The sequence below is a fragment of the Nylanderia fulva genome, unplaced genomic scaffold (assembly GCF_048542155.1).
Source record: "Nylanderia fulva isolate GAGA-0341 unplaced genomic scaffold, ASM4854215v1 Scaffold44, whole genome shotgun sequence".
Lineage (NCBI taxonomy): Eukaryota > Metazoa > Arthropoda > Insecta > Hymenoptera > Formicidae > Nylanderia > Nylanderia fulva.
Genome location: NW_028190521.1, coordinates 1,706,187 through 1,725,989, shown reverse-complemented (window position 1 = coordinate 1,725,989; position 19,803 = coordinate 1,706,187). Strand labels below are relative to the sequence as shown.

At 32.2% G+C, this 19,803-nt stretch overlaps 2 protein-coding genes across 6 annotated transcripts; one reads left to right on the top strand and one right to left on the bottom strand.

Moving 5' to 3' along the window:
* The first annotated feature begins 939 nt into the window (after positions 1-939).
* On the top strand, positions 940-5,232 carry Eno (alpha-enolase). Of its 3 annotated transcripts, none has more exons than XM_029322661.2 (7): positions 940-1,160; positions 1,944-2,052; positions 2,134-2,307; positions 2,427-2,584; positions 3,299-3,599; positions 3,684-3,970; positions 4,103-5,232. In XM_029322661.2, the coding sequence occupies exons 2-7, from the start codon at positions 1,990-1,992 to the stop codon at positions 4,422-4,424; spliced, it is 1,305 nt and encodes a 434-aa protein (XP_029178494.2). In that variant the 5' UTR covers positions 940-1,160; positions 1,944-1,989; the 3' UTR covers positions 4,425-5,232. The 3 variants fall into 3 exon arrangements, with proteins under 3 accessions (XP_029178494.2, XP_085342625.1, XP_029178493.2); XM_085486499.1 differs by lacking the exon at positions 940-1,160 and adding an exon at positions 1,167-1,229; XM_029322660.2 differs by lacking the exon at positions 940-1,160 and adding an exon at positions 1,717-1,783.
* Positions 5,233-5,324: 92 nt separating this feature from the next.
* On the bottom strand, positions 5,325-19,248 carry LOC114946215 (facilitated trehalose transporter Tret1-2 homolog). 3 transcript variants are annotated; one of them, XM_029322659.2, is made up of 11 exons: positions 18,113-19,247; positions 16,255-16,520; positions 16,005-16,179; positions 13,508-13,643; positions 9,666-9,874; positions 8,303-8,572; positions 7,170-7,386; positions 6,825-7,021; positions 6,581-6,760; positions 5,771-5,905; positions 5,326-5,695 (listed from the first exon to the last, which is right to left on the bottom strand). In XM_029322659.2, exons 2-11 carry the CDS (start codon positions 16,269-16,271, stop codon positions 5,618-5,620), a joined length of 1,614 nt encoding a protein of 537 aa, XP_029178492.1. In that variant the 5' UTR covers positions 16,272-16,520; positions 18,113-19,247; the 3' UTR covers positions 5,326-5,617. The 3 variants fall into 3 exon arrangements, with proteins under 3 accessions (XP_029178490.1, XP_029178491.1, XP_029178492.1); XM_029322657.2 differs by having other exon boundaries at positions 5,325-5,905; positions 18,113-19,248; XM_029322658.2 differs by having other exon boundaries at positions 5,325-5,905; positions 18,998-19,248.
* Positions 19,249-19,803: the final 555 nt, after the last annotated feature.

The window sequence follows — 19,803 nt, the reverse complement described above, 5'->3', positions numbered from 1 at the left end:
TTAATTTAGAAATTTTTTAACAATAATTATTTATTGTTAAAATTATTATTGTTAAAGTTATTAATATAGTGTAAGAAAATAAATGCTTCTGTGACGCGCGCTTCGAAATATTCGATTTCAAAGCGACATTGAATTTCAATGTTGCCAATTTAATATGTACACTACATATAATATGTATTGCACATTTGATTGAATATAAATCATAACTTATATATGTTAAATGGATCGTTGTCTGACTCAGCTGTTCGGTTCTCAACTTGGTTCTTATCTGAATAGTTCGGACATGAACCATATCACGGAATCGAACCATTTACCGTGCTTTTTTACCGCTTCACGACGTAGTTCACGTCTACTTTCTCAGGGAACGCATTAGTACACGCGTCCACTGAATTGCGGTGGCCGCTCTCAGGCTTCTCTCTACTTCCCAGCAAACAGAGTATATGTTATATACTCAAGCATGTTACATGTAACGTATATGTTAGTTGTAATTTCCCACTCATAGATGTAACATTTTTAATATTACATATATTACATTATTGTAGTTATATTGTCATTATATCCCAGATAGTACACTGACTTATCAATACATCAATGTGCTATTTGGTATATAATGACAATATAACTACAATGTAATATATGTTATATTAAAATGTTACATCTATGAGTGGGAAATTACAACTAACATGGATGTTACATGTAACATACATGTTATATTCCGTTTTATTATAGCAATGTAACAATTATATATCGGTGTTTGCTGGGTTTTAGACAGCTCGAACGTGGTGGACGCTTTTGCGTTCGACCAATCATTTGTCTTCGCCATTCGAAGAGCAGCTCTATCATTGGCTGGCGAATAAATTTAATTTTACAAAAAGATCGGAACAGACGCTCGCGTATTACGTAAAACGCGAATTACATATGATAAAATAATTATCAAAGAAAATTGATCCCTCCTTCTCAGAAACGTCAAAAGCGATAAAAATTCATTAATTTCAACATATTCGCGGAGATAAATTTTTTTTTCATTCTCCTAACTTATTTTCGCGCGCCTCTCTCGCAATCGATACCTCTCCGCTTGCATCACGACGGAGGTCATCCGGTAGGTCAAATCTCATTCCTCGCCAAACCATTCGTGGGAATCGTCGCGTGTGACAGATCAGGTGAGCATTGCCTCAGGAACACCCGGAAAATCATCGTAGCGATCCTTTCCACTTAAATTCGTCTAAATCGCGTGAGTGCATTTCTTTTTCTCTCTCGAACTCTGCCGGACGAAAGTGCATCAAAATTGCATCGTCTAAATTATTCAATTACGTTGACAATCGCGATCTTGCTGATAAGTGTGACCTGTCGACTTAAAATGTTGCTCTTATAATGCAAATTAAAGCATATGTTTCTTTTGGAATGAAGGTTTTTGTTAGGGTGGGTCAGACACTATGACCTTGACAAGGTCGACGTGAATAAGCTTGATCGAAAGATCCGTCGTGATCAGTTATGTCGATGCAGCGTTAATTCTTAGATATTATTTGCAAGATTGTTCTTTTTATTTTGATTAAACTTGATTATTTTTCTTGTATTACTTGTTCTCTAAATATTCTGTTATCACAATGTTCTTGAACTTGACACTCCTCTTTCTCTATTCAAAGATTTTGTCAGTTACAATTACTTATCTATATTTTGTCTAAATTTATTGCATTTTTCTGTCATAACAATGCTTGCGAATTAAATTACATCAATCAAGCTTCCATATTTGGCAAACAATCATGTTACGTCGCAAGATTATTCGGTAATAAACATGTATATTACAGATTTATTTACTTATAGTACTACAATCTTCTTGTAACACAAAAAGAAAAACTGTAGTATTATAATTATATATGTATAGCATGCAATTTATTATTTTTAATATATAAAATAGTTTGCTTATATTGTTTTATTGATTACAGTGTTTTAATCTCAGCAAGGCGCTTTTCCTCAGCAAGTTGCATCAAAATGCCCATTCAAAGCATCAAAGCTCGTCAGATTTACGACTCTCGTGGAAATCCTACAGTAGAGGTAGCATATTGAATTTTAGAAGACAATATATTTCTAGTACTTTATTGAACATCCTTTTAATAATATTACATATGCTCTTAGGTTGATCTCGTCACTGAAATTGGTTCCTTCCGTGCAGCAGTGCCATCCGGTGCATCCACTGGAGTTCACGAAGCCCTAGAACTAAGAGATAATGATAAATCTAAATATCATGGAAAATCTGTTTTTAAAGCCATAGAGAATATTAATTCCATCATTGTTCCTGAATTGTTAAAGGTACGGGTCTAAATAAGTGTATAAGCGTAACCTATTTATGCAATGGTTACAAAATAGTTATGTAACATTTGACAATTATCAAAAATAGATAAGGAAAGAATAAAACTCTTGTTTTTAAGGCCAACTTGGAAGTTACGCAACAAACAGATATTGATAACTTCCTGCTGAAGCTGGATGGCACACCAAATAAATCCAAACTTGGAGCAAATGCAATTTTAGGTGTCTCTTTAGCAATTTGCAAGGCTGGTGCTGCTAAAAAGGGTTTGCCCTTGTATAAGTAAATATCTTTAATGATAAATTTAAAAATATCTCTATTTATTTGGCAAAATTGATTTTGACGTAACTAGCAATTTTATTCAATACTTTCACGACGTTTTGACCATTTGGTTGTGGTCCTTATCAAGTGAGAATTCTATAACACAATATTACACAATAGTTTTTAACAATGTTGAAACATACAAGAATATATTTAAATGTTAAGTTATGACCACAAACATACCCATCAATTAAAATGAGATTAACGCAACATAAAACCGATCTTATTTAAAATTAATAGTTAAAAGAGGAACACGTCCCATCGCTATGATGTTTTGTCAAACGACTAAGTTTGAAACGCACAACTAAACAATCTTTATTATTTTGTCGTAAATATATGTCAAATTCTCAGTGTCTTTATAGGTTAACAGTATTATCATGCTTTTTCATGAAGAACATTTCAGCAATCTCTCTCTTTCTTACATGTTTTTCGAGAAGATCGGTTTTATGTTGCGTTGAAATTGTTAAAAACTATTGTGTAATATTGTGTTATAGAATTCTCACTTGATAAGGACCACAACCAAATGGTCGAAACGTCGTGAAAGTATTGAATAAAATTGCTAGTTACGTCGAAATCAATTTTACCAAGTTTATTTTCACCACTAGCGTCCAATATTAATTTTGATTGATCTCTATTTATATTTATATTTCAATGATATTTATATTTGTATTACAGATATATCGCCGAATTGGCTGGCAACAACGATATCATTTTGCCAGTGCCAGCATTTAATGTAATCAATCGTGGCTCTCATGCTGGTAACAAGCTAGCCATGCAGGAGTTCATGATTTTACCTACCGGTGCAGCCAACTTCACCGAAGCCATGAAAATGGGCAGCGAGGTGTACCATCACTTAAAGGCAGGCATCAAGAAGAAGTTCGGCCTCGACGCCACTGCTGTTGGTGACGAGGGTGGATTCGCACCCAACATTTTGGAAAATAAGGAAGCTCTCAACTTAATTATAGATGCTATTAAGGTAAATATGAGATTTGAATAATATACATTACACTATTTTATAATAATTATCAGTGTACAATAATTTTGTCACGAATATTTGCAGATTGCCGGTTACGAAGGAAAGATCAAAATTGGCATGGACGTTGCCGCTTCTGAATTCCACAAGAATGGAAAGTACGATTTAGACTTCAAGAATGAAAAGTCCGATCCAAGCACATACCTGGAACCGGAAGCATTGAAAAACTTGTACTTGGAATTTATCAAAGATTTTCCGATTGTCTCGATTGAAGATCCTTTCGATCAGGATGGCTGGGATTCCTGGACGGCTTTGACCGCGGCCACTCCTATTCAAATTGTCGGAGACGACCTTACCGTCACAAATCCTGAAAGGTAATGAGATAATATCTTAGTTAAACTTTATTTTATTGCTAAACTTATATATATATATATATATATATATATATATATATATGTATTTATCATACATCTTACTATATTCGTATTTACTTATATATATTTCAGAATCCAGACGGCCATCGAGAAGAAAGCATGCAACTGCTTGCTGTTGAAAGTCAATCAAATCGGTAGCGTAACCGAATCCATCAATGCGCACAAGCTCGCTAAGAGTAACGGCTGGGGTACAATGGTTTCCCATCGTTCCGGAGAGACGGAGGATACGTTTATCGCCGACCTGGTCGTTGGTCTCTCGACCGGCCAGATTAAAACCGGCGCGCCCTGTCGCTCGGAACGTCTGGCCAAGTATAACCAGATTCTGCGTATCGAGGAGGAACTGGGCGCCGCTGCGAAATACGCCGGCGAGAAATTCCGCAACCCTCATGCTTAAGTAAAATCGTAACATACCTGTCAGAGTTGGTTATCACTAAGCTTTTAGCTACCTCTAATTATTCTGAGAAAGAATCGTTTACTTTCGTGATCGCACTGGTGCGATCAGTAATGTAGTCTGAAGACTTATATTATTTTTGTAACCTCCTGATATGTAATCGATGCACATTGTATAAAACAATAGGGAGCATGCTAAATTATCCCAATCAATTGAAAGGAAATTACAAATTAAAAGAAGTAAAGTTTAAAATATAGAAATTTATTTTTTCTTGTTTTACTACATAACACATTTAATTCCAAATTCAATCATTTTTATTTTTTATTGCCAATATATGTTATAGAGACTTGATAGTCAATAATAATATGTATATTATATGTGTTCAATTCTCTATAAATATAAAAATATAAATATATATATCGAGGAGATAACGATAAAAAATATTTTAAGAAAAAAATATTACATAGAGTTATGTGCATATCTTGCAAGCTCTATAAATTCAGTCTTTTTTATAAAAAAAAACCTAAACTTTTTATAAAACATTAATTTATAAAGAGATTTGGTGCTTTATTAAAAAAGCTGATTTTACAAGAAGTTTACAAGACACATGTACAAGGAAAAACAGAAAAGAGATATAGTCCGAAAAAGATAATAAGATTCTATTCCAATATAAGTCATATAATATCACGTGTGAGAATCGATAAATATAGACAATATTGATAGATTATATCAATTAATTCTACAGTTAAAAATCGTATATGTAAAAATAAAATAAATGAAAATACATGCACGAGAGATTTGAGAATTTAAACATTATTGTATTATCTTGGCCGGTCATCCTAAATTAATACAATTAATTTATTAGATAAAAAAATGTTATAATTAAATAGATTGGTTTTTTATATCAGAAAAGTTCCATTTATTCACAAATCTCAATCATGAAATTGGAATACAAATTTTCTTCTCTATAAGTATAAACGATATACTATACTATATCGATATTGCTATTTTAATTTTTACTTACATAATTAATTGCATATTAGATTTGCTCGTCAGAGCGATATATTCACAGAGAAGACATCTTAAAATACTAACAATATAAAAGTATACAATTATTATTATCTAATAATATCGCAGTCATGTATAAATTAAACATTTCGATTTTATTTACATTCAAGATAGAGAGATTAAACCGCTCAGACGGAAGTAGCGTTCACAGGCACGAATGCATCCCTCCTCGTTCGCGTTCTAGTTATCCATAAGAGATTACTTTGCTGCGGAAATATAATTACGTTGAGTATGCTGTCTCTATGATTAATAAGCTTATCTAATTTCGTATGTTTCCTTACTTGAAAGTAATCTTCAATCTGCTGAAGTGTACAATTCTTCGTTTCTGGTAGAGCGAGGTAAATAAAGATAGTTTCCAAAAGAGCAGAGAGGCCGAAAATAGCAAACACTCCTGATACGCCAACAGCATTGTTTATCTTAAAAATATTTAATATTAAAAAATAGAAAATATATACATAAGATATTTCAGACATGCGCACGTAAATGTGTGTTCGGTAGAAATAAAAGTATATCTCTTAAAATAATAAATCGAAAAGGCTCTATATAAAATAATGATATATAAAAATACAAATTCAGATATAAAAAAAGGACACAGATTAGATGCAACAAAATTATTTTTAAATTTTTCTATATTATTACAAAATTATTTTGTGATAAAAAATATAGAGAAATTTAAAAATAATTTTATTGAAGAGTTGCATTTAATTTTTTTCTCTATTTATTTATTTAGTACAAAATAATTTTGTGATAAGAAAAGTATTATATAAAGAAATTTAAAAATAATTTTGTTAGGATATTGCATTTTATTTTTAAATTTCTCTATATTTATTTATCACAAAATAATTAAAAATAATTTGTCGAAGAATGACATTTTTTGTTTTTAAATTTCTCTATATTTATTTATTACCATAATAAATATAGAGAAATTTAAAAATAATTTTATTACACTTAATATCTGGCGCCTGGGTATCTGCTAGCTCTTTTCACACCTGAATTTATATTTAATTAGCATTATTGAAGATTTTTATCTCGCACTCGCGTTACAATATTAACTTTTCTAAATATTACAACGCGATATGTCATGCACATACCCATGGGAAACACTTGGTGGCGAAGAACATAAGTAAATTGAAGATGAAGAAGCTGCATCCGCTACCGATGCCTCGAGCCCTGAGAGGCATCAGTTCGCCGGACATCAGCGCGGGAAGCGTCAACACACCCAGGGTGTTCGCGCCGACGTAAAGCAACAAACATACGGCTAACAAGTAGGCCTGAAATTCGTTCGTTAAATTTGAGCGACAGGCTAAATCGCAGAATAAAATAAATAAAACTTACGTCCACGGAAGAGCCCTTCTGTCGGACCAGCATGTATCCTGAGAGTGTCAAAGAGGCCAAGGCCGTGCCGAAGGCCGAAATGATACCTAAGGGTCGTCTGCCCACTTTAAGTAGTAGAATGCAAGAGACAATGGAGAAGATGAATCTGATGGCCGCTGTCACGACGGCCGCCAAATAATTATCGATATTGCTGTCGCCTGCGAGAGAGAGAGAGAGAGAGACTCGATATAATAAAAGGCGAGATTCCACGTCTCCTCGCTGCGTTTTGCTACATCCATTTTAAAGATTTGACTCGAACGGAAATTAAAGTTTTCCCCGGAAAATAAAATTGACACTCTTTCTTACCGATGTCCTTGATCATATCAACGGCGTAGAAGACGATGATGTACGTTCCGCAGAACAATTGAAGGATATTGAATATGTTGATGATCATGAATGGCTTCAGCACACCCGGATCTCGCATGATGGACACTGCCGAGGAGATCTTTTCCTTCAGCGAGACAGGCCTCTCATCCACCTCGGCTCTCATTCCCGCGTTCAGGACAGCTATTTCTACATTCACCTAATTAATTAAAAACAAAAAATTAAATATAATCAGTAAATCTTTGTCTCGCCAGTGAATGATAAAATAAATAAACAAAATTAATGACCCAACTGGCATAAAAATATCTTTATTATTACTAAGACATATTATTAAATCAAGACAAAAAATACACTAAATATTTAATCATGGAACATCAATTTTTATACAATAATCATTAAATATAAACATAATTGCAATTTAAGCTTGACAATACATTGAAAGTTTAATAATTTTAACATGATAAGGACCCAAAACAAGGGTCGAAACGTTGTCTTGATTTAATAATATGTCTTAGTAATAATAAAGATATTTATTTTATGCCAGTTGGTCGTTAATTTTGTTTATTTAAAAAATCAAATGATTAAGTGATTGCTCTTATTTTTAGAAAATTTAAGAAACAAAAACAGATTAATTACATATCATACGATACGATCGAGCTGATAATTATTGCTTAAGAAAATGTCATAGAAATTTATTTTTTCTTATTTTACTAACATTTAGTTCTAAATTCAATCATTTTTATTTTTTATTGCCAAGAGTTATATAAATTCAGCTCATTTCTATTTTTATTGCCAAGAGTTATATAAATTCAGCTCATTTTTTTTTAATTGCCAAGCGTTATATAAATCCAGCTCTATAAATTCAGTCCTTTTTTATAAAAAACCTAAACTTTATAAAACATCGATTTACAAAGAGATTCGGTGCTTTATGAAAAAAGCTGATTTTACAAGAAGTTTACAGAACTCAAATAAAAAAGAGATAATAAAGTCCGAAAGAGATAATAAGATTCTATTACAATATAATTAAGCCAATAATCAACAATTATATATACTTTAGCTCGCGTTTAGCTTTTTTTTTATTTTCGAAATACGCAAGTTTACGAGGTTTCTTGTACCTGAGCTATATCGCCGCCTCTGAGCCATAAAAGGGCCTCCTTGGCTTTTTCAATCTTCTTCCGTCTAACGAGCCAGGCTGGACTTTCGGGCACCAGGCAGAGAGCGATAAAAGCCAGAACTGGAGGCACGATGCCGGAAAATGCTACAACGTCCCAATTAAAAGAGGCGCCCAAAACGTAAACCAGCAGTATACCGAAGCAGTACGAGGCGAACGAGCCGACTACCAGAAAACCACGTAGGCCGGGATACGCCATTTCCGTTACCAGAACCTGGTGAAATGACAGAGCAAATGGTGAGACTTGGAAATCATTATTTTCCAAGCAATGTTATTCAATCACTTTTTAAGCTAATAATGAAATAAATATGAACATCACGTCAATAAAATTAGTAGCAAAACAGTTGCACATAAATTAAGTAGTGAAAGTCCCTTTATGATCAGACCGAGAAGAATCTAAAGGAAGAAGGACCAAATACTTAGAATTTTTGTTTTCGATGGAATTGGCTACTTTTTTCATATGTTGTAGTTTATGCCTTGTTGAACAAAAAAGTAAAAGCCTCAAAGCTAAATATTCGATAGTTAATAATTACAGCCAATCAAACAATTCGTAAATTCTTACGAAAAAAAGCCTACAAGGATACGAAAAAATTACTGATATAACAATACTTTATTATTGAAGAACTATTTATTATATTAGTAATTTTTGCGTATTTTTGTGGTTTTTTTTGTTCGGAAAGTCCAAATTGTTCGTGTCTGACTGGTTCTAAATCAATAACCATCTGTCATATTATTTAGCTTTGAATCTATTACATTTTTTATTCAGCAAGTCATAAGTTACATGTGAGAAAATCAGCTGATTTTACTAAGATTCATTTAGAATTTTATATATAGGTTCAAAACCCCTCTATTTTTTAATTATATAAAATGAATCATGGTAAGATCAGCTGATTTTTTCATATGTTGTAGTTTATGATCTGTTAAACAAAAAATGTAATAGTTAAATACGAAACACGTACTCTACTTCAAATATCCAATTTTCAGCTTTAAGGCTGCTATTATATCTTTTATTCAGCAGGACGACATAATCTACAACATATGAAAAAAAATCCTCTATATTTCATGCGGTCTTTTAATTCGAAAAAATACAACTAAATAATAATAAATAATAATAAATACTAAATAATACTAAATATAAATGGAATAATCCGATGTAATATAAAACAATATTATAAAATCGAATTTAATGACAATTTTCCATTATAACGTTTAGCTTCGAGACTCGCGCGAAATTTATTTCGAACAATTCCAACGTTACACGTCATCATCAAGACATATCCGTGGAATCATCAAGACGTATATCGTACCTGTACGGGCACCGCCATCATTCCCACAGATAAACCGCAAACGAGTCTTCCTATCAAAATAGCGGTCACGCATCTCGAGAAACCGATTATCAACCAGCCTACGCACAGAGGAATTGCACACAATTGGAGGCTACCTCGTCGGCCGATCATGTCCAGCAACGGTCCAGATAAGAGCGAGCCGACAGGAGTCGTCAGACTGTGAACGGAAGCTGCGCAAGAAATAAAATGACATATTTATCTCTTTGATGATTCCATCAATTCACGAAAAACGGAGACTCGGGAAAAAATGTTTTATGTATAATTATATATAAATAATTGTGTCATTAGACATTAATTGTAAAATTATATGTGAAATATGTCCATTTTTATACATAATTATATAATCATGTCAAATTATACATATATGAAAGATATATATTTATAATAATAATAATAATAATAATAAATTAAGGTTTTTTTATTTTATTATTTATATATATATAATTATATATAAAAAGCACTTTTATCTAATTATGTATGCACATATTTCATATATAATTTTACGATTACATGTATAATTTTATATATTTTTATATAATTTCATATTGTTAGATATAAAAACTGTTTGCCAGGTGTAAATTGGAAAACGTGAATTTCTTTTAATTGTAAATTTTCAAATTTTGAAATATTATGAACACATTAGAATGGAAATCTTAAATAAATTTTTTTATTATAAATCACATGAAAAGCGAACGAGACTGAAAGCGTTCCATGAAAGATGCAAATTTATGCGTTTAATGAGCGTATCGAGCGATGTAGGTATAAAAAGTTGACAGTTCAACCGTAAAAACATTTCTCACAAGCATCTTCATTAAGGTATATTACTGTACATCGCAGAAAGCAATTAACGATCTATTTACGATCACGTGTGTATATCTACGTTATTATTGAATCGAGCGTAGGACGACGCTTTATTTATAAATGTTAAAAGTTTAACTCGTTTAACGACACGATCATAATCGCGTATTATACTTGTTATGGCGTGTGTGTTTACGCAGAAAAAAGAGAATCTCTAAAAATTTCTACCGACTCGGCAAGGAAAAGCTGTCGAGATTTCTCTCGCTCGATTAATTCGTCAACTTTTAGCAGATAAAATTACGAGAGAATTTCTCGCCCTGAATATTATATCAAATGACACGGAACGATCATATCAGCATGAATATACATTTTATGTTCCTTTCTTCTTTGGAAATGAAAAAAAGCTCGTATAAGAATTTACATTTTATAATTAAAAGAGTATCAGTGAAAACTTCCAAAGTAATAAACCATTTGAACTTGTCTTCTCGCGCAAGAAAAGGGAAACTTTTTAAATAACGCGATTATTACGTGTCGATGATCGTGTTGATTCTCGCTATTGATTTTTTCATTATCGCATTTAGTACCCAATGCATTAATTGCGAATTGTTATAGTAGAATACTTGCGGTTCGATTAATGCAAATTGCGACTCCACTTTTTCTCCACTTTTTATCGACATCCACAGGGAGGAATGCAATCAGAGTTCACGCGCATCGATCTTGTTCTTTTTTTTTACATTGTTTTAACGAGAAGGATTCGGCACACATATAGCTCTGTGTCAAATATTTTCCAGGTTCAATGCGTAGAATTAAATAAAAAATTATTTTTCTTTATAAAAAAAATAATTCGACATGTAGAAAATTGAGAAAAAAAGTAAGAATTTAGAATCTATAATTTGCGTTATTATTCATTGTAAAATATATATTTATAACATGTATAAAATTTATTTTGAATTTATTATACAAATTATAAATATTCAAATAATTTCGACCGTGCAAAACCTTCAATTAATTAATTCGTAAGTGTTGAGAAATATTTTTACGACAAAAATATACTTGGACAAAATATTTGGATGTGATGACATAGCAAAATATCCGATTATTTTATTTTTCATCGTAAAATATATATTTTTATATACAAGATCTATTTATAATTTACTATAAAAAATTGTAGATATTTAAAGAATTTCTACTATGTGTAAAACCTCCAATTAATTAATTCCTAACTGTTGAGAATATTCTTTACGACATATTGGGCCAGAAAAATACTGGGACAAAATATTTTAACGTGATACGACATAACGAAATGTCTGATTATTTTATTTTTTATCGTAAAATATATACTTTTATATACAAGATCTATTTATATAATTTATTATACAAAATTGTAGATCTTAAATTATTAATATTAATTGTAGATATTTATATTTATAAAAAATTGTAGATATTTAATATTGAGCCAGAAATATATACTAGGACAAAATCCTTTAATGCGATGACGTAACGAAGTAATGAGATGCCGGAACTGATGATTGCAAATAATGATCCCTGGAGGATGTACTTAGGGAAACGGGACATCGATCACAATCGGATGCATGCGACTCTGTCGGCGACATTAGTCAGTTGTGATCTACATAGCAAGATAAATCCCGGACCGTAATGGTTCGAAATCAACCATGCGAGAACCAAAACCCCGAAACTAATACGAGCGATCCGACATATATGTGGACCCCGTTTTTCGCCTTCACTATATTCCAATAAACTTTCAACATGTGCGTGACCCACATATATTCTAAGGCCAGCTTCTCTAAGTAAGCTCATCCGATCGCTTTGCGTCTTATTGCGATCCTATGGACGTGAAGAAGCACGAAAAAGAGAGGGATTTCGTTCTTGCATAATTGAACCTCCAACAAAACGTTCTATTAAATAATATATCGTCGAATCGTTCAATTTGTGAGTCAAAATTCACGTATCCTTACACAATACTATCATGGCGAAATTGAATCTACACGTGAATTTGTATATATAAATGCGCGACCTTTATAGCTAAAGGCCACATTCGCCATCTGCAAACCATAAAATAGCCAATGTGCTGAGCATCGCGAACTTTACGACGTACTAAAACGTTGTATGTGGTGCTAAAAAAAATGATAATTATCGCGTGCTGACATTGTAGTTTCGCCGCTGTCCGGTTAGGAAATGATAAATGTATATGTTAGGTGCAAGTGAAAATAAGCATAAAGGAGCTATTTCAAAAGCCGCATTACACGGACAATTTTTTCCCCTTGGACGGATTTTTTTTTTTTTGCTTTTAATTGGCACTTGCGGTTTTTTTTACAGGACACGGCTGGTTTAATTGCGACCTCTCATCAAGGCTCTCGTAGGCTTTGAAACGGTACCTTTCGCGCGCGAACTTGGCCTTGACACTCATTGATAAAGATTATCCAATGAGACAGAGAATTATATAGGTCAGTTACAATGCAACGATCGGCGACGGTCGCTTCGTTTGCGCGAGGGTCATCATTAATGCAACCTTGAACCTGCATGTCGGTTCTTGAACTCGCAACATCCGAGATATAGAGAGAGAAAGATTAATCTCGATTTCGCACTCGAAAAAAAAGTTAACTCGAATGAATCTCTTCCAAATAAATATTATTTTCTTAATTGAACATATAAAAATATATTTAAATCAAATATAACTTATTAAATCTAACAAAACGTATATTTGATTTAAATATTAATATATATGTTTAATTAACAACATAGGGATTTAGTTAACAGATTTAGATAAATTAACCAGTTTTTTTTTTAGTGCATATAGGCAATATTTTTTTTCGCGACGCGAATCTTTTTAATTATTTTTTGGGAAGAGGAAGAAAAGAATTTATTATAATAATTAGTATTAAAAATTAGTGTGATAAAAATTGGTGTTAAAAAATATTTTGGAAATTGACAAAATCTTGTATAATTTTTTTATACGTTCTAAATTATCAAGTAGATATTCTTACCTATCCAGGACCCGACTTCGCGATCCACGTATAAAGCACTGTTGTTTCTCGACAATTGCGGCAACAATACTGCACTGTAACCAATAGGCATCCCGCCGCCCATCGCCAATAATAATACTGCACCTGTTACTAAACACTGAAAACAAGTCGTTAATTATTTCATTAATTGTGCTCGCTATAATGGAACTGTTGCAGCAGAAAATTATTTCATCTAACTTAACGCGAAATAACGGAAGTGAATACAATAACGATATAAAATTCGAGATCGATATTCCAATTATTGCTTAATGCAGCCTTCAATGGCGTTGATTCATTAACACGTAAAGCCTGAAAAGCCAGTTTTATGAAAAACTAACGATCGCAAAATACATGCATTTTAATCGCAAAAAGGAGAGAAAGAAAAAGTTTGCAGCGAAAAATTAATTCAAAATATTAATTTAATAAAATAAATGATTTTAATAAAATAGATGATTTTGTTCTTTAAATATATCTAGATAAAAGATAAAATTATATAGCGATTCATCTAGATAATTTTCTAGCTAATAATTTTTGAGACTGCTAAAATAATATATTAATAAACTAATATAAATTATTATATTAATTAATAAAAAAAAAGCAATATACAATTTGAGATCGATATTTCAATTATTGTCTAAATGCAGCCTTAAATTGATTGATTAATATATGGAGGTTTGAAAAGTCGGTACAGGTAAGAATTAACGACCGCAAAATATACATTAAAGTACTTTAAGCGCAAAAGAATTGCGAGAAGAATTTTGCGACAGTTTTCAGAGATGGATACAAATAATTGTGTACAAGCTTGAATTGAAAAGCGGATAAGAAACATGTGGTTGACATGTAGCCAAGATTTACTATCACTCCGCTGCATTCTTACTATAAAACTTGAACACAGCTATTATAGCATTTTCCAGTTTCCGCTGCAGTTCCACAGAGATATACTTTAAGCTGTTGGAGGATATTTATGATAGGTAAAAAGGATGCGCTTACAACAGAAATCTCTATAGATACACGGATTATGTATTTTCCGAGAAACAATAAATAACACGTCGCATCGAGAGGGAGAGATAAGCAGTGTTGTGCTTAGATGATTTTAAAAAGATGAGATAAAAATGTGTAAATTCATCTTAGATAAGATGAAGATGATTTTATTCTTTAAATACATCTAGATAAAAGATAAAATTATATGGCGATTCATCTAGATAATTTTATAATAGATAATTAATAATTTTTGAGACTGCTTATATAAACAGTTATAAAAAAATATAAATTATATAAAAAGGATATAAAAATATATTTTATTATAAAATATATAAATTATTATATTATTATAAAATATATAAATATATATATATTTAAATATTTTTATGTGCTATGATTCTAAACCACAAAACTATCTAAAAATTATTCTAGATAATTTAGTAAAGAATACTTTTTTTTATCTAATATACAGATATAGATAATACATATTTTTATCTATATAATAAAGATAAGATTACATCAAAGTTTTATCTAGATGATTATCTATATAATTTTATCTAGATAACAGCAAACACACTGACGAGTGTACATGAGCGCAATGAAAGAGTTGTTTCATTATGACGTAATGCAAATTGTTGCACGTTGCAGATATGTATTTATAAATATATTTTACGCTGCAATTATCTCGCTGAAGTCTACGCAGCTTATTACGAACGCGATATCTCCGCTGATAATTTTATGTGCGTATATATATATATATATATATACTCCACAATCCCCCTTTTAGAAATAACATTTATCTTTTACAGATTTATGTTACCGCGTACTATAAACCGCATTACACATTTTCGCAGCGAAACAACGAGAAGAAAGCGCGATGAGGGATGGTAGGCGCCGCGTTTTGGCAGCTTTCTATCTATTTTTAAACAGAAAAATGTGCTCTGGCACTAATCCAGAATATATATCTCCGTCGCTCTCTCGCATCGTTGAACACGCGACTGCAAGTTCCCTGTTTGCATGAAAGTTAGCAATTCACACGCGGAGTGATTGCGGGCCAAAAAAAGGGAAAGAAATGTGTCATACACGCGATAAGAATAATTTTCGAAGTAAATATTTCGAAAAATTTTCGACTTTTTCGCATTTTTCACTGTGCAGACGTTCCGATAAGATTGCAAAGAAATAGAAGAAAATGATTGCGTTATTTTTTAATTTTTATTAATTATTTAATAATTAATTTTATAAATTAATATTTTAAATGGAAAATTTATCTGTATATTTTAAGAATTAATCGATAAATAAACTATATGTAAATTGCACATTAATGAGCAGAATTTTTCACTATTTTTAATAAAAAATTTATTTTATATTAATAAATATACATATAATAGACTGATAAAATTCTATTTCGATACTTTCTAAGAAAAAAAATTATAAAAATGATTTTTGGTGCTTCTAGATGTATATATTCCTTTATTTACCATATAAAATTTTATCTTACCTGTGCAAGCACTCCTTTCGCATTCGAATGCAGCACGACCGCGTCTTCTTTCTGGAAAGAGCTCTTTCCACTCTTAACATTGTCATTATTATTGTTATTCTCATTGTCCAATGTATGCGTATTGTAATTTGACGAATTCAGCATCGGATGCCCTTCCTCGTTCGAGTGCGACAATCTTGACAACAAGTACACATTTTCTGATTTTTTTCCACTTGCATAAGTATGATTTGCCGAATCAGCTAATACGTACCTCGACTCGAGAGCCATGTTTCGCTGACTGACTAATCGCTTTGTAATTAGAACGAAAAAATGTTCTCAAATGTTTATCCGATAATTCGTATTATCTCGGGTCGCGAGATAACGTCTATATCGCTACATTTATTATTTATAAGTGCCGATCACGTTTTGGAGCGATCAGTACTGCTGCAGCTTCCGTACCAGATTGTGCGATGTCGTGGAAACTCTCTATCTCTCGTTGCTTTAATTGCCTTCACTCTTGGAATACATAAGCATTTTCTAAAAAGATCAGGATAATATGCATCATGTAAATATAATTAAATAATTATATTTATTCTGTTGCGCAAACATAAAACGATATTTCAATTTAGAGATAAAATGATTAAATTTAATAAACGTAAATGAAAAAATAAAGTTTTGTTTAAAAGGACAGATTGGACTAATTTGATTAAAACAAAAAGGTAATTAAAATACATATCAAAAAAACATATAATAAATTTAATTCTAACATTGTTCTTATAATTGCTGCAAACATAATATTGTGAGATAAAGTATAGTTAACAATAATGCGAGAAGCAAGATAAACGCATTCATGCAAAACATTGTTATTTATTTATTTCTCTACTGTTGTTTTTTGAGAATTTGCCGTGTAACTGATACATCGAATAATTGCAACTATGAGGAAACATGGTTTAAGGCAGAGGCCATATGTATGTTTTTTCAGATTTATTTCGAGTAGACTGATTGATTTTGTTTAACATATACCAGTGTATATATAAATCTGAAGTAATCGAAAAACATGAGAAAAACACATTTACGAATGTTTGTGCAACGATGAGAGACATCAGTCGTCAACAGACTGTCAGTTAGAAAAACTGTCGCAAATATGTGTGCTTTTGAGGGTCATCTTATCGAGAGATAGGCACAATATAAAATAAGATATCGAATCGAAATGAGGTGATGAAATATCTAAGAAATAGAAAAATTATAAAAGAATCTTCGATAAGCTTATAAAAATTATTGAATTTACTAAAAATCTTAATTCAAACAACTTCTATATTATTTAACTGTATATCTTCATCCTGTTATTGATTTGCAAAATTAAAAATTTAATTTTACAATTTTTGAAACATTTTTATTTAAAAATTTAAAAATTCAAAATTTTTTCGTATTTAAATTTTACTTATTCTTTTTACGTGCAAATTTTTATTTTATTTTTATTTTCCTTTTATCAGTTTCTCAGATGTTTTCTTAGCCAGGTTATAGGTCGCCGTTAAAAATATGTCTTATACTTTTAAGTTTCTAATGATGTAATATACTCGCACGTGCCAGAAAATTACTCATACATTTCTCACGATTATCTTTTTTCCCGCGATTATCGTATCGTTAAAACGTCGTTCTTCTGTTTGACACTTGCGTCATTGTTATCATTACGCGTATTTGCCTATCATAATAATCTTGAAGCTTCGATAAAATTAACGACACTTGACTCATTTTTATTTATTCATACTGCTTTATCGGAATATAATTTTATTCACATCTTTTGTATGTATATTAAACGGAATTAAAAATTACTCATAAAAATTGTTGCGCAAAAATCTATAAATAAACTACATTTTTGTTTCTTTTCATTACATATTTTTGATTGCACATAATTTTTCAAAGATTAAATATATATACATATAATTTTTTCACATTAAAAAAAAAGATAAATAAAACAGGAAGATACAATAATTTGTACCTTAGCATTAATTTTTCACGCAGATATATGCAAAACGATTACACACTATATGTAAAAAGAAATATAATTGCACGCATTATATTAACGCGAGGAATGTCTGAGTGCTGGAAAATAGAAAAAGAACACTCACCGACTACTCCGATCCGGTCGGACTTTCTCTCTGACGTTTCAAGAATCGAAGTCACGTGGTCGCGAGTCAACTCATTCACCTCCTCGAAGAACATTGAACTTCCACGTCTGCGAGTCGTATTTCAAGCCAGCATGTCTCGCAGAAACTCGTCTCTCGTTACTTTTTGGAAGGCATCTCCTAGTTCCGTCCGAAACCCGAGACGTGATCCTTCTTGACGAGCCAAAAGTTCACGAAAGAGAGTACAAACCCGGGATACAGATAGCAATTAATTATTCCCTCTCGTCACGATGACTAAGCCGATTTAAACGATGCGATTTTACGATCGCTCGAGTACAAATGCCTATCGATCGATTAGATATAAATTATAGTTGTTATCCCTTTAAGGCTGAAAGAGAGCCAGCTCAGCCGCGAGCCAACAACTTACGCGCGTTTTCAGCCGTAATACAGTCTTTTGAATAATCGATCAAGTCGGAAGCGACGTCACCTTCGCTAGCTGTCTCATTATATCTATATACGCTGCTTATTAATGTATAGTCCAAGCGAATAGACTTTGAACGCTGATGACGAGAAAGAAATTCAATGCGACGATCTCTAATTTGCATACCGTTAGATCCGCTTATATTGGAAGTCGCACAATGATGTAAAAAAATGTTGTACAAAAATAGACAGCTGTGGGCAGAAAATACACCTCGACGAGAGTGATTCTGGCTTTTTGTTCACGCGTCGGCGAACCTTTTCGAATTCTCTAGCCGAACTAGAGAGGATCTACGCGTATTATCACTATAATCCACCTTTGCAGACGTGTGGGCTGAATTCCGGAAAGCCTCTCGTTTCCGAACGGATCTGACACGCGCGAGCACTCGCACTATAATGAAATCTACATACTGATAGCTTGCGGGTCCTTGATGACAAGTGGCGGTTCGACTCCCCCTTTTCGCAATTTCTCGGAGACGTCTTCTCCGGACGCTTTCGAGCTGTTAAAGAAGAATTTTGCCCCAGATGTTCCGGATTATCTTGATAAGAAAAAATACGTCGGGTAACGCGCGAAATATAGTTTCCCGCATCAGCTGATCGCGACGCGCGAGTGCCGTGAACTCGCGCCTTGGCTTATATCGCGGACTCTACTGAATGAGACGTCTGTCCGCGGCTCGCTCTTATAGGTCTGCTCACTTTGATTAGGCCCCTTTTTTTCGACGACCGAGCCGGTGTCCACAGCCTTGGCTCGCTCCGAGCCCCGGGGGAAAAATGTCCAGGGACTCTCTTTTCTCAATGACGGCCTCAAGAGAAAAACCGGCTCGAACGGAAGCCGGAGATATCTAATGGAGCGATGGATGCGCGAGATAAAAATACTGCGATATTTTGATACAAAAGATACTCGGTCCCGAGGACAAATGAGAAAATTATTATTGCGAGTTTTATTGTATATACACTGAAAAAGAATTATTTCATTAATAAATGTATATTTCTAGCTGTCTCACAAATCAGAATAAATGTACAAAAAGATTTTCTTATTAACTAGTTAATTAGTTAAAAGTTAAAAAAAAATGTTAAAAAGTTTATAACTTTGAATTTAGTTTAGTTAATTTAAATTGTATTAATTTTTAACTTTAATTAGTTATTTTTTATCTTAAACTTATTAACTTTTTTCCTAAGTTAAATTGTTTTATCTCTGAATACCATTATTGAGTTTT